At 38.4% G+C, this 14,548-nt stretch overlaps 1 protein-coding gene across 2 annotated transcripts in view; it reads right to left on the bottom strand.

The window, feature by feature from the left end:
- The window catches only part of SOS2 (SOS Ras/Rho guanine nucleotide exchange factor 2), a 108,166-nt gene that overhangs the window by 53,752 nt on the left and 39,866 nt on the right, over positions 1–14,548 (bottom strand). For both annotated transcript variants that reach the window (XM_062205152.1, XM_062205153.1), the window contains exons 5-7: positions 7,494–7,697; positions 6,531–6,674; positions 3,381–3,491 (exon numbers count right to left, since the gene is read on the bottom strand). In XM_062205152.1, coding sequence (XP_062061136.1) covers positions 3,381–3,491; positions 6,531–6,674; positions 7,494–7,697 — 459 coding nt within the window. The remainder of the gene's footprint in view (positions 1–3,380; positions 3,492–6,530; positions 6,675–7,493; positions 7,698–14,548) is intronic.

Genomic DNA, 14,548 nt, shown 5'->3' with positions numbered 1-14,548 from the left:
TTTTGGAAACTCTTTCGCTTTGTACTCACTGAAATCTTCCACAGGAGCAATATATTACATTTGGGTTTTCTGGTTGGTTGGTTGGCTGATTTAGTTTAATTTTGTTTTTGCAGGGGGAGGTATGTACTCTGGAGATTTTTACACCCTGAACCAATATACAATGAGAAATTAATATAGCAAGAGGTATTAAATAAGAGAGGCAGGAAAAAAGGATGTAAACCAACACAAACAAGATCTCCAGCAAACTAGGAATTGATTTCTTTAAAGCTATCTGTGGGGACTGGTGCTGTGGCATAGCAGGTAAAGCCACTACCTGCAGTGCTGGCATCCCATATGGGCACCAGTTCGGGTCCTGGCTGCTCCACTTCTGATCCAGCTCTCTGCTATGGCCTGGGAAAGCAATGGAAGATGGCCCAAGTCCTTGGATTCCTGTACCCACGTGGGAGACCCGGAAGAAGCTCCTGGCCTGGCTTTGGATCAGCGCAGCTCCAGCCACTGCGGCCAATTGGGGAATGAACCAGTGGATGAAAGACCTCTCTCTCTCTCTCTCTGCCTCTCCTTCTCTGTCTAACGCTTTCAAATAAGTAAATAAACATTTTAGGGGAAAAAAAAAAAAGCTATCTATGCTTTTTTTTTTTTTTTTTTTTTTGACAGGCAGAGTGGACAGTGTGAGAGAGAGAGAGAAAGGTCTTCCTTTTTGCCGTTGGTTCACCCTCCAATGGCCGCCGTGGAAGGCGCGCTGCTGCCAGCGCACCGCGCTGATCCGATGGCAGGAGCCAGGTGCTTCTCCTGGTCTCCCATGGGGTGCAGGGCCCAAGCACTTGGGCCATCCTCCACTGCACTCCCTGGCCACAGCAGAGAGCTGGCCTGGAAGAGGGGCAACCGGGACAGGATCGGTTCCCCGACCGGGACTAGAACCCGGTGTGCCAGCGCCACAAGGCGGAGGATTAGCCTATTGAGCTGCGGCGCCAGCCGCTATCTGTGCTTTTACATCCCTTGAAAAATGTTGGTGTAAAGCTGGAGATGAGTGTACCTTAGTTTTGAATACTACTATTCAATTGAACAAATGATCTTCTAAAAGTTATAAGGGATTCAAAGTCACTATTGTTGATTTCAAATGTCTGCATGGTTGATTTACTGGTATTTTTACACAAAAGACAAATACCTACAAGAATGATATATAATGTGAAGAGGAATGTATGCTTCTTTAAAATATCCTCACAGATAACTACTTTATAATTCTCAGATCTGAGTAACTTAGGTTAAATTATAATTTGTTCTGAAGTGAGCATTATGGCATAATGGGTTAAGTGGCTGCTTGGGATGCATATATCTCATTATCAGAATTGCCTAGATTAAGTCCCATCTCCAATTCTGATTCAGCTTCTTGCTAATGTGCAACCTAGGAAGCAACAGATGACAGTTCAAGTACTTGGGAAACTGCCACTCACATGGGAGACCCAGATGGGAGTTTCTGGCTCCTGGCTTCAGCTCAACCTAGTCCAGGCTGTAGCAGATATTTAAGGAGTGAACCAGTGGATCTCAATCTCTCAATGTCTGTCTGTGTCTCTGCCATTCAAGTAAATAAAGAAATCTTTAAAAAATTAAGAAATAAAAGGAGCTTGAGAGAACTTGCTTGCCCCTTGCAGCATGTAAGGGAGAAAGTGCCATTTATGTGCCAGAACAAGACCTCGCCAGACACTGAATCTGCGGGAGCCTTGATCTCAGATTGCCCAGCCTCCAGAACTAAGATAAACATGTTTTGTTGCTTAAAAGCAATCCAATTCACAGTATTCTGTTTCAGCAGCCTGAATGGACTAATAAGGCATTAAGCTAATTAATTCAGTGATCTGAATTACTTTGGATTTTATATATTAAACATACATATATATGTGTGTGTGTGTGTATGAAGTCCAGAGTTTATATCCAGATAAGAACACAGATGATAGTATTGTGACTAAGAATGGTTAACCAAAACAAAAACAAAAACAAAAAACATGGGCCAGCGATGTGGCATAGCAGATAAAGCCGCCAACTGCAGTGCCGGCATCCCATATGGGCACTGGTTCAAGTCTCGGCTGCTCCACTTCCAAACCAGCTCTCTTCTATGGCCTGAGAAGGTAGTGGAAGATGGCCCAAGTCCTTGGGCCCCTGTACCCACATGGGAGACCTGGAAGAAGCTCTAGGCTCCTGGCTTCAGATCAGCCCAACAGATGGAAGATCCCCCTCTCTCTCTCTGCCTCTGTAACTTTACCTTTCAAGTAAATAAATAAATCCTTAAAAAAAAAAATAGGCAACTGGCTGCAAAGTGAAAAAATGAAAGTGGATACGTCCATTTGTTTATTTGCTTGTTTCAGGAAAACAGATTTGCCCAAATTCATATGCTGAAGTGAAAGAGCCAGTTTAAACGATTAGTGTCTGTTGCTGATAAGGAGTCAAGCATCATTTAGGACAATGTAATCTTCGTTATAAGTGTTGAGAGAGCAAAAATACAACTTCGTCTTCCTCCACTTATTTTCACTTTATCTAATGGCATTACTGAGCCAACTAACTTGCATAATTATCTGCATACTTCCCCTCAGTGTAGTTCTATCTCCTTTACAATGTAAGCCTGACAGAGAAAACAGAGAATATGATTTTTATATATTTATATAAAAATATATTTATATATTTTACATATATAATAAATATATAAAATATATGTATTTATTTTTAAGATTTCTCCAAATTTTCTTTCTGAAAGGAATATGATACTGAAAATAGATCTCCATATTCATTTCCATATCCCACTCAGTATTTTTTATATACTAGAAAAAATTCTTGCATTAAGAACAGAGCAAAAGAATGTAGGAAAAAAGAAGACAACATTCAGACAGGCTCTAAATGAACAGGATTTGAAAACTGAAGAACTATTTTCCAACTGCTTTATAAAAGGATTCTAGATCCATAAACATTTAAAGGATAAAATGACAAAATATTTGTTTTGTGGCCAGCGCTGTGGCCTAGCGGGCAAAGCTGCCACCTGCAGTGTCCACATCCCATATGGGTGCCAGTTCGAGTCTCAGCTGCTCCACTTTCGATCCAGCTCTCTGCTATGGCCTGGGAAAGCAGTAGAAGATGGCCCAAGTGCTTGGGCCCCTGCACCCATGTGGGACACCCAGAAGAGGCTCCTGGCTTCGGATAGGTGCAGCTCTGGCCATTGCAGCCATCTGGGGAGTGAATCAACAGATGGAAGACCTCTCTCTCTCTCTCTGCCTCTCCTTCTCTCTGTGTAACTCTGACTTTCAAATAAATATATATATATATATATGTGTATATACACATATATATTTGTTCTGTTTTGTATTTTTAAATAAAAATAACATTCAGTTTAGATTTACCTGAAAGTATAGAGCAACACCAGGTCTGGCCATCAACTTACTGAAATGTTCATTAAACTCTGGTGAAAGAATGTCCTGGGATAACGTTTCGTAAGGATCAAATGCTTGCTCCTATTTTTTAGAAAAGGAAAATGTGTTAAGTAAAAGAACATCTTCTCTACTAATATGGTACAGACTATTTAACAACAAATTTTCACTTAAATCCTTAACTAGCTTCATCACTTTTTGCTCTCTTCTTTCCAAGGAGACAAACAGTAATTATGACTGAGACTGGTAAAGTTTTGAACATCTAAGTAGTGATGTTGAACAACTGTTGACAAGGACTACAATTCCGAAAACATGAGACTTTGTGGTCACATGTACCAAATTAATAAAATGCTTATGGACATTTATCTCAAGAATGTGAAAGGTGTATTCATTAGTAAAAGAAAGCTAGGATCTGAAATTCAGGTGGGCTTAACTAGGTTGAAATGAGTTTTCACTTAGGATACTTTCAAAGGAAGCAAACGTTATACTTCTGTTTTATCTACTCAATAGTTTCTAAAACTAGAGAAAGAAAGCAGAGCCAAAATAATACACTACAAAATAACAAAGCAGAAACTGCCCATGGTCTGTCAATGTCTGTTTTTAAAAATTCCTAATATTTTATAATATTCAACAACTCCAATGTTCGGTTAGACCTAGAGTTTTGTTTCATTTTTTTTTTTTTCTGTTTTAAAAACACAAAAGTAATATGTTTCTCCAGAAAACAAACAAGTATTGGCAAGCATGCTGAAATAAGAACCCCTGTCCTACACACTGCCAGGGGACACGTAAAATGGTAGTTCCTCCAAAAATAAACCAAAGAATTACCACATGAGCCAGCAATTCCACTCCTAGGTATATACCTCAAAGAACTGGAAATACTGTAGCGTTTTTTACAGTACCTACAAGGTGAGAATAATCTAAGCATTCATCAACAAATGGATGGATAAACTAAAGTATGGTATATATACTCAATGAAATATTACTCTGCTACAAAGAAGTTTTGACACATGCTATAACATGGATGAACCCTGCAAACATTAAGGTAAAATGAAATAAGCACGACAAAAAATAAATATTATGTGGTATCACTTATATGAAATATCGAAATTAGGCAAATTCAGAGACACAAAAAGTACATTAAACATTACAAGAAGTTAAGGGGAAGAGGACTGGGATTGCTCACTGGTTAGTTTCCATTTGGGGAATGAAAAAAAAGTTGGGGAAATAGTGATGATGGTTATATGATACAGTGAATTTAATCCATGCCACCAAATCAGACACTTAAAATGGTAAAGATGGCAAAATTTATATTTATATTTATATATATGGCAAAATAAACAATGAAACGAATACAAGAATTTAAAACCATGATATCTTTGAGAATACGGCAAGTAGGTCACAAATTAATATGATATCACAACATAAAAATTTTCTAAGAACCAAGGCTGAGTATTTTGGCCAGGCACCAATAACTGAATACTTCTACACTGCCAGTTTGTTTTAGAAGCAGAGATTCTCAGTGTTAGAGATTATACAGTTAGGAAATATTTTTAGAGCAATCCAAAAACAGCACTTTCAAAGCCCTGTTTTCCAAAAGAAATAAAAATGGCCAATGAGTACGAAAAGATGTTCAGCATTATTAGTTAAAAAACAAAAAAGCTAACGCTAAATTAAAGGGCAATGAAATGCAATTTTTTCCCAAAAAACTGACAAAAATGAGTAAGAAATCACTCAAAATTAATGTGAGGGAATGGAAGGATTTGTAAGAGAGTACTTATACAAGCTTAGGGAAAAAGAATTCAAAGTTAAGGTTATTTTGGTGTAAAACATTTTGAAATCATGAATAGTTTTCTAGTACCAATTTTCAACAACTTTTTGAAGACCACCCATTTGCAAGATTTTATGCATCAAAATAACTTCTCAATTCCCCTTTTCCACAAACTTCTTGAACAATGAAACTTAACTGGAAGTGAATTTGGAAAACTGTTTCAAAGTTTCAAAAATGTACTTAGTTGTTTAATATTACAGTTCCACTTGCAGGAGTATATCCTAACAGAAAAAAAAAGGAAGGTATACTGCAATTGTTTATTGCACTGTTGTTTTAATAACAAGAAATAAAGGGAAAAACAACAAGCTATGGAAAATAGGTGGTTAAAATGTTACAGTATCTCCATATAAAATGGTACTATTTAGACATAAAGATTATGTTGAAGGATATTTATTAATATGGAAAACATTCATAATACATACAGTAAGAAAATCAGATTACAAAATAGGACTCTATTTTTTCTAAATACATATGGGTAAATACATAGAAATACATATACATATATGTAAGTTATAGCTAGGTGTTACAAAACAGTTATTTTTCATTTTATATATATTTGTCTGTTTTCTGAAAAATTTTATAATAAGCTATTTTACTTTTATAATCATTTAAAGACAACAAATGATTTTTCACTTTTCTATTTTTGAAAACTGAGGCTAAAATTCTTAAAAGCTAAAAGCTATATTCAGTAAAGTTTCCTTTCCTAGAAGAGAGTAGTGACTACTAGAAAGTAAGGAAGGACTAAGTGGGGAGGGTTGTATAGGGAGGCTGACCATCAGGTACACAACACAGTTAGACAGGAGGATTAAGTTTTGTGTTCTACAGTATAGCAGAGTGAATACAGTTTACATCAACCTATCGCATATTTTATGAAGAACTGGAGGAGCAGAGCATAAACGCTCCAAATGATAAGGAGATGGAAATGCTAATCACCCTGACCGGATCATTATGCAGTGTATACATGTATTGAAATGTCACACTGTACCCCATAAACATGCACAATTATGAACTATTAATAAAAAAGAAATGAAATTTTTAAAGGTTGGTAATAAGTTATTTTCTTCACCTTAAACATACTCTCCATTAAAAAAATTCCTAAATTTTACTATGCTATTATATAAACTTACGCTATAAATATTATTCTAAATTCACTGTAATGAAAAGTTACTAAAATCACTAAAAATTAGAAAATGTGATTTAAGTTTGCTGTTAAATCTTCAGTACTCTTTGAACTAGCCAGCAGTATTTTCTAATTTTCACAAAAACAAACAGCTAAAGTAGTTCTGTAAACCTACTTCTGCCAAATCTTCAAAACAGCTGCCAGCTAAGGGATGCGGACTGCTTTCATCAGTCATTTCAACTGTGTCTTCAATCAAGCCTAACAGCTTCACAGTTAACTCATGAATATCTGAAATGTTGCTGAAAATCTTTTCAATATCCTAAAAAAGAAAAAGAAAGGCTATATAAGACATGTGAGGTCAAGAATTATGGTTAAAATTATTAAATATAAATAGTAACATGAGTGTTATAGGCATATTTTCACCCAATCTCATACTAACATATTCTAAGACACAGTAAAAAGTCAATCATTAGAACAGAAGAAGAAAAAAATATCCTGGATTACAGACAGTAAAATAATTGGGAAGTACATATTCTAGACAGTTTTGTTCAATAATTCAAAAATATTACATTGTGGGTGATTCTAAGTGATTGCTTACAGAAAGAAATTTGGCATTCCAGGAGTTTAAGCATTTAAGATGCTAAAAGACCTGATCAAAGTCTTACAGAGCTGGTTAATGACAATGGGATCACTAGGAAGTAGACTCCTAGTCCAGATATAACTTGGCTTTCAATTTTTATGTGACATGCTATGTAAACTTTTATTTTTCAAAAGTCTACTGCTAAAACTAAAATACCGCTTTAAAGTACTCGCCAAAAGACCCGTAGAACCATGGGTCTTTTTTTTTTTTTTGCTAGAACACTCATCTTCCTCACCAATTCCAAATCAAGAACTATAAATCTCAGATACTGCATGGCAGAAAAAGACTGCATTCCAGTGTAAATCTCCCTACCTATTTTTGTACCCAATTTTCACTGTCACTGCATTTATTACTTCAGTATTAACAATTCACATATTTCTAAAACCCACCAATACATAAATAAGTACTTTTATGTACTCATAAGCTACATTACTAGTTACCATTTTTTGCTATTTGCTTTGGGGAAATATAAAATTTCAAATCCAAAAAGATACTTACAGAAGGTTTAAAAAGCTTTCTGTCAGAAAGGAAGGCTTCTCGAAACACTTTTATGATCATATTTAGTTCCCGCAGATACTGCCTTTCTGATGCAATTTCACTTCTTACAAGGTCGTAGTAGTTTAATTCACCTGAAGAACTAGGTTCTTCCTCACAGAGAGAAACCAAACCTATGTCATCCTGATCAAACATGTCCATCAAAACCTGAGAAATATAAATCAGTGATGTAGAAACTAATTTTCCTTGTTTTCACAAGACTGTCTGAAAGTACTCGAAATTAAAACACTGGTACAAGAAATTTTGGAAATTCACACATAGTTTTTTTCATAATACACATTTTCCATGAACTTTTTGAAAATCTTCATAAACAAATAAATATTCCTGGAAAAAAATTCAACCAAATGGTGAAATACCTATGTTCATGTTTGTAATACATACATACATATATACATATATATATATATAATACAACAAAAAAGAGCATATCTTCAGAAAATAACAATCTGAGCCAAAAATCCCAGGCTCAGCTGCTTAATTAACAGTGATTATGAATAAGTTAATCTGTTGACTCAAATTCCTTACACGTAAAATGTAACTGATGGAATAAAACAATGGAATAAAGCACCTAAAATGCATACTACCATATCTGGCAATAGTAAGCATTCAACATGATAGATATCCATCATATTATAAGAATGGTGGTATCCACTTTGGTAAAGTTACAAGGAGAAAACTAAAATGGTACTACTGTAGAGGCAGATGATGAATAAAATTGCCCTCTCTGGACTCAACCAACCACAGCCAGAAAATATTTTTTCTTGTCATTATTCTCTAAACAATGTAATATAACAATATTTACATGGCATTTACATTATAGGACTTATCAAAAGGAATCTAGAGATGGCTTAAAGGGTAATGGTGCATATGTGTATGTTATGTGTAAATACTATGCCTTTTTATACTGAGGCTTGGGCATCTGCAGATTTTCGTATCTCTGAAGGGTCCTGGAATTCCCCATGGATACTGAAGGAGGATGTATTTCCAACACGGAATTATTACACCAACAACTGTGATTATGTTCACTTGCATATCACTAATGTTTACATGGCTGTGGTACAGATGGCTTCTATACATTAAAGTCAACCACCAAGCAAGAAACAGTTGTAAATCAAAAGCAACAGGAAAAAGGTGACCAAACATTTTCTGTAATCCTGAATTTCAAATAAATAAATATATCTTTTTTTAAAAATTACATTGGAATTCACTGCCTTCTGTATAAAATCTTAAGATAACAGCCATTCACAATTTAATCCCAACCTGTTTTCCTAGGCTCAAATCCTGTGACACTAAAATCCTTCCCCACTCCTTGTTACTTGCTCCATGCAACCCATCTTCTTAATGAACACTATCACTTTCAATTCCCAGCTATTTCAGACTTTGAAGAAATCAATGAGGTTGCACAGGGAATTTGCTGATGAACTCTGATTTTATAGTAACATGCAAAATAATAGAAAGCATGATACATAAAAACACAGAAAAGGGGTTGGCATTGTGGTGTAGCAGGTGAGGCTGCTGCCTACAATGTCAGCAATCCTATGGGACCTCTTAAATCTGGTGTGTTCCCTCTATTCCCCTCTGTCTATTACGTCTTCTCTTACCTACCCTCCCCTTACAACCATCACATTTATCCATCTGATAAACCCCTACCCATTTTCCATTATTTATCCCCAAAATAATTTTTAATACAGCTTTTCCAAACCCTAATTCCTTACCAAAATTTTTTCCACTAGCTTCAGTCCTCCATTAGCAATCTTCTCTCTTCCCTAAAGGAGCACCTAATTTATACTGAAATTTCTGTCCCTGTGGAACAGTGACCTTCTATGGATTAAAGACTATCTTTTCATCTTAAAAGTCACAGCATCTGACACACAGTAAAGTACACAAAAATACTTGTTTAAACAACATATGTGTACTATACATTTGTAAATTATTAGACTTATAATAAAGAACAACAAAGAGGGAGAGCCAGGCTTAGAAACAGAGTAATATTACCATGTAAGAAAACACAGGGGCTGGCGCCACGGCTCACTAGGCTAATCCTCTGCCTGTGGTGCTGGCACCCCGGGTTCTAGTCCTGGTTGGGGTGCCGGTTCTGTACCAGTCGCTCCTCTTCCAGCCCAGCTTTCTGCTGTGGCCGGGGAGGGCAGTGGAGGATGGTCCAAGTGCTTGGGCCCTGACCCGCATGGGAGACCAGGAGGAAGCATCTGGCTCCTGGCTTTGGATCGGCGCAGGGCGCCGGCCATAGCGGCCATTTCAGGGGTGAACTAACGGAAGGAAGACCTTTCTCTCTGTCTCTCTCTCTCACTGTCTAACTCTGCCTGTCCAAAAAAAAAAAAAAAAAAACACATAGAATTTGGGGTCAACATTGTGGCACAGTGGGTTAAGCTGCCACCTTCAATAATGGCATACCATACGGGCACCAGTTCAACTGCTGGCTGCTCCACTTCGGATCCAGCTCCCTGCTAACACACCTGGGAAAGCTGAGGAATATGGCCCAAGTGCTAGGGCCTCTGCAACCATATGGGAGACCCAGATGAAGCTCCTGGCTTTGGCCCACTCCAGCCCTAACCATTGTGGCTACTGGGGAGAGAATCAGAGGACTGAAAATCTCTCTTTCTCTGTCTCTCCCTTTCTCTGTGCCTCTCAATGAAAAAAATAATTTAAAAAAAAAAAAAAGAAAGAAAGAAAAAGAAAGCATAGAACTCAATGCCTATTATGTATAAGTCTGGAAAATTAAATTTCTTTTTTTTTTTTAAGGTTTTTTTTATTTATTTGAAAGTCATAGTTATACAGAGAGAGGAGATGCAGAGAGAGAGAGAGAGAGAGAGAGAGAGGTCTTCCATGCGCTGGTTCACTCCCTAATTGGTTGCAACGGCCGGAGCTGCACTGATCCGAAGCCAGGAGCCAGGAGCTTCTTCCAGGTCTCCCATGTGGGTGCAGAGGCCCAAAAACTTGGGTCTTCCTCCACTGCTTTCCCAGGCCATCGCAGAAAGCTGGATTGGAAGAGGAGCAGTCAGGAGTAGAATGGGCACCCACATGGGATGCCAGCGCTTCAGGCCAGGGTGTTGACCCGCTACGCCAGAGCGCCGGCCCCTGAGAATTAATTTTTTTTTTTTTTGACAGGCAGAGTGGACAGTGAGAGAGAGTGACAGAGAGAAAGGTCTTCCTTTGCCGTTGGTTCACCCTCCAATGGCCGCTGCGGCCGGCGCATCGCGCTGATCCAAAGGCAGGAGCCAGGTGCTTCTCCTGGTCTCCCTTGTGGGTGCAGGGCCCAAGGACTTGGGCCATCCTCCACTGCACTCCCGGGCCATCGCAGAGAGCTGGCCTGGAAGAGGGGCAACTGGGATAGAATCTGGCGCCCCGACCGGGACTAGAACCCGGTGTGCTGGCGCCACAAGGCGGAGGATTAGCCTGTTAAGCCACGGCGCCAGCCAAGAATTAAATTTCTTTAGAATTGCTCTGAGTCCTTATTTCCTCTCACCTTTCTTAAACATCAAATTCCTTCTTAAGCATTTATGTTCTTCTTTCCGGTTTAAATGCAATTTTCAAAGAGTGACAGGGTAGAAGTTGAGTTCTCCAATTCCTGCTTAAGATCATCTGACTATTCTTAGCAATCTCTCAGATGATGCTTTTTTAAATGGGGGGGGGGGGAGTTGACTCTCAAGTTCCCTGTCAGACAGATCACTAGAAATCAGTTTTTCAAGGAATTTATTAAACAAACAGTTTGTGAGCTCTTGAAATAGTGATCACTAGAAATCAGCTTGGATTTACTAAAATCACATCATGTTACATGATCTCGTTACTTCACTCACATAACTAGACTCACAAAGTGATCTGGGTTTAACTTACCACAGGAGTGTCCTGTGATAAAAAGGGATCCTGCCAGGGGAGTCTGAAACCAGGGTCAGTAAACTACAGTACACAGGCAAATTCAGCCCACTGCCTGCTTTTCAGATGACGTTTTACTGGAACACAGCCCAGGTTCATTCATTATGGCTGCTTTAAAGCTACAAAGTCAAAAATGAGCAGTTGTAAGAAAGACTGTGGCCCACAAAGCCTAAAATATCTATCCTCTGGCCTTTTACAAGTAAAACTGGTTGACTCTGCATTAGACAAGAGCTGAAATAGTAGCTCACTTAAAGACTACAATGAAGAAAAGTGGTAACAGAATAATGTCTCTTATAGTGTATGTTTAAAGTCTCATTTTGTATGTTGCCTTTTTTTAGTATTTTTATTCAATAATTTCAATTAAAACAAAGTTTCCCAGATTTCTATACATTAGAAAAAGGTAATAGGATATCTAAAATGCTCAGTGACAGAACAGGATTTTTAAAATATTTAAATATTCTGGATCTCTGCCTTAGTGACAGTATGAAATTCCCAGAGATAAACCCAAATTTAATGTTACTTTAAAAAAAAAAAAAAACCTCAAGTTAAAGAAATCAAAGACAAGAGCTGGCACTACCATGTAGCAAGTTAAGCAACACCACATCCCATGTGGGAGTGTTGCTTCAAGTCCTAGCTGTTCTGCTTCCAATGCAGCTTCCTGCTAATGCACCTGGAAGGACAGTGGAGGACGACCCAAGTAACTGAGTTCCTGCCACCCAACTGGAAGACCTGAATGGATCTCCTGGCTTCAGCTTGGCCATGCCCTGGCTACTGCACTAGCAGATGGAAGATGCCACTCCCCTCCACTCGTCACTCTACCTTTTGAATATATAAATAAAATATTTAAAAAAGGAAGGAGGGGAGTGCTCAAAGGCAGAAATAGAAAACCTTAAGCTGGCGATGCGGCTCACTAGGCTAATCCTCCGCCTTGAGGCGCCGGCACACCGGGTTCTAGTCCCGGTTGGGGCGCCAGATTCTGTCCCAGTTGCCCCTCTTCCAGGCCAGCTCTCTGCTGTGGCCCGGGAAGGCAGTGGAGGATGGCCCAAGTGCTTGGGCCCTGCACCCCATGGGAGACCAGGAGAAGCACCTGGCTCCTGCCATGGGATCAGCGCGGTGTGCCGGACGCAGCGTGCCAGCCGCGGCGGCCATTGGAGGGTGAACCAACGGCAAAGGAAGACCTTTCTCTCTCTCTCTCACTGTCCACTCTGCCTGTCAAAAAAAAAAAAAAAAAGAAATAGAAAACCTTAACTGGAGTTCCCACTGGCTGCATCTGGGACAAATCTGAACACCTATATAAACAATGAAGTAAGGGATTCTGGCCTTGAATAAAATAAGAATCAATGAATCTATATTAAAATAACCAAATAAAAAATTTAAGGCATGAAAGGAACAAAATACTTAGTAACAAAATATCCCACATAACATTTATTAATTACAAAACAGAAGAGTAACTCAAAGAGAACCCTAGCAAAAAACCCCTTTATTTTAAATTTCAGTTTCCTTATTTGACAAAGAGAGCACTCCTATCTGCTGGTTCACTCCCTGAATGCCACTGACACCCAGGGAGCAGGCCAAACCAAAGTTGGGAGCCAGAAACTTAATCCAGGTCTCCCATGTGGGTGGCAGGAACCCAATTACTTGCGCCATCAACGCAGTCTCCCAGGGTTCATATTAGACAGGAGCTGAAACTGGCTTTTGAACTCAGGAAGCAGAAAACAGAAAACAGTGTCTAACCACCAGACCACCTACACGATCCTTTTAATCAAGTAATCAAAGTGAATACACTGCTAACAGGACACATAACAATTGCATCCACATGCAGCATGGGAGAAGATAAAAATGAGAACACAGTACAACCTGATTCCAATCAAGAGAAAATATCAGAAAAATCTAAATGAGAGACATTCTAAACATCTGATCTGTAACCTGTAATTCTTAAAAGTGTCAAGGTCATAAAAGTTAAAAGAGAATAAAGAATTGTTTCTGATTGAAGAAGAAAAAAGATACATGACAGCTAAATAAACAACACATGATTTCAAACTGGATTATTTGGCTATTAAGGACCTCATTGGAACAACTGGCAAAACCTGAATGGGGTTAGATGCTGTTAATATGTTAACACCAATGTATTTTTATTGTCATATTCTTGTTCGTAGCACACTCTATGTTGGCATAGAGTTCTGGGCTTCTGGGTATGACCTGGCCCAACCGTAGTTACTGCAGTCATTTGGGGAATGAACCAACAGAGAGATCTCTCTCTTTCTCTCCCTCTCTCTATCTCTGTCTTCAGCCTTTCAAATAAATAAAAACTTCTAAAATATGTAGTCTAACTTTAAAGTCAAAATAGAATAAGGAATTACTACTATAAAACAAAAATGAAAATCATTTTTTGAAATTACAACATAATACAATGGATTTCAAACACAAATGCACATCAGAATCACCTGGGGTGTTTTCAAAAAACACTGAGACTTGGAGGTCCAACCCAGGCCAATCAAATCTTTAGGGCTGAGATATTCACATTCTCTATAGATTAAAAATGCTTCCTGGTAATTCTGATGTGCAGTGAGGGCTGAGGTCCCCTGGCACGTGCCAGGTCCTGAGGTTGTTCACTTGTCAAAGCTCCATTTAGGCATCTTCTCTGTGATGTCTTCCAGTCCCTTACAGTGACTACTTTCACTGAACTGTAGATTTATTCATGGAACAATTTTAATCACACTGTACCGCAGTTATTGTTTATACTATTTTTATTTCACACTAAAATAAATTCTTTCTAACACAAGGAGTACTATCATATTCAATTTTATGCCTTCAATGCTCAGCTTAGTAACTGGCACATAACAAGTCCTTCAAAACATTGACTTAAAAAGATCTTTTTAAAAAAAGGAGAAAAAGTAGGAAAGGGGAAAAAAAGAGGGAGGAAAATGAAAGACTCAATGTCTTCCCCTAAATACCTTACAGCCAGTAAGGAAGACGTATCTGCAAACAAAAAATTACTGAAGGGAGTGTCTTTGGCATTGCAAAGATTTTTTTTTCTCTCTGCCTCTGTCTCTGTGAAACCAAGTATGTTCTACTTGGGGTGGGTGTTTGACACAGAGGTTAAAATG

This window comes from Lepus europaeus, chromosome 11 (assembly GCF_033115175.1).
Source record: "Lepus europaeus isolate LE1 chromosome 11, mLepTim1.pri, whole genome shotgun sequence".
NCBI classification, from domain to species: domain Eukaryota; kingdom Metazoa; phylum Chordata; class Mammalia; order Lagomorpha; family Leporidae; genus Lepus; species Lepus europaeus.
This window is presented reverse-complemented; position numbering and strand designations above follow the sequence as displayed.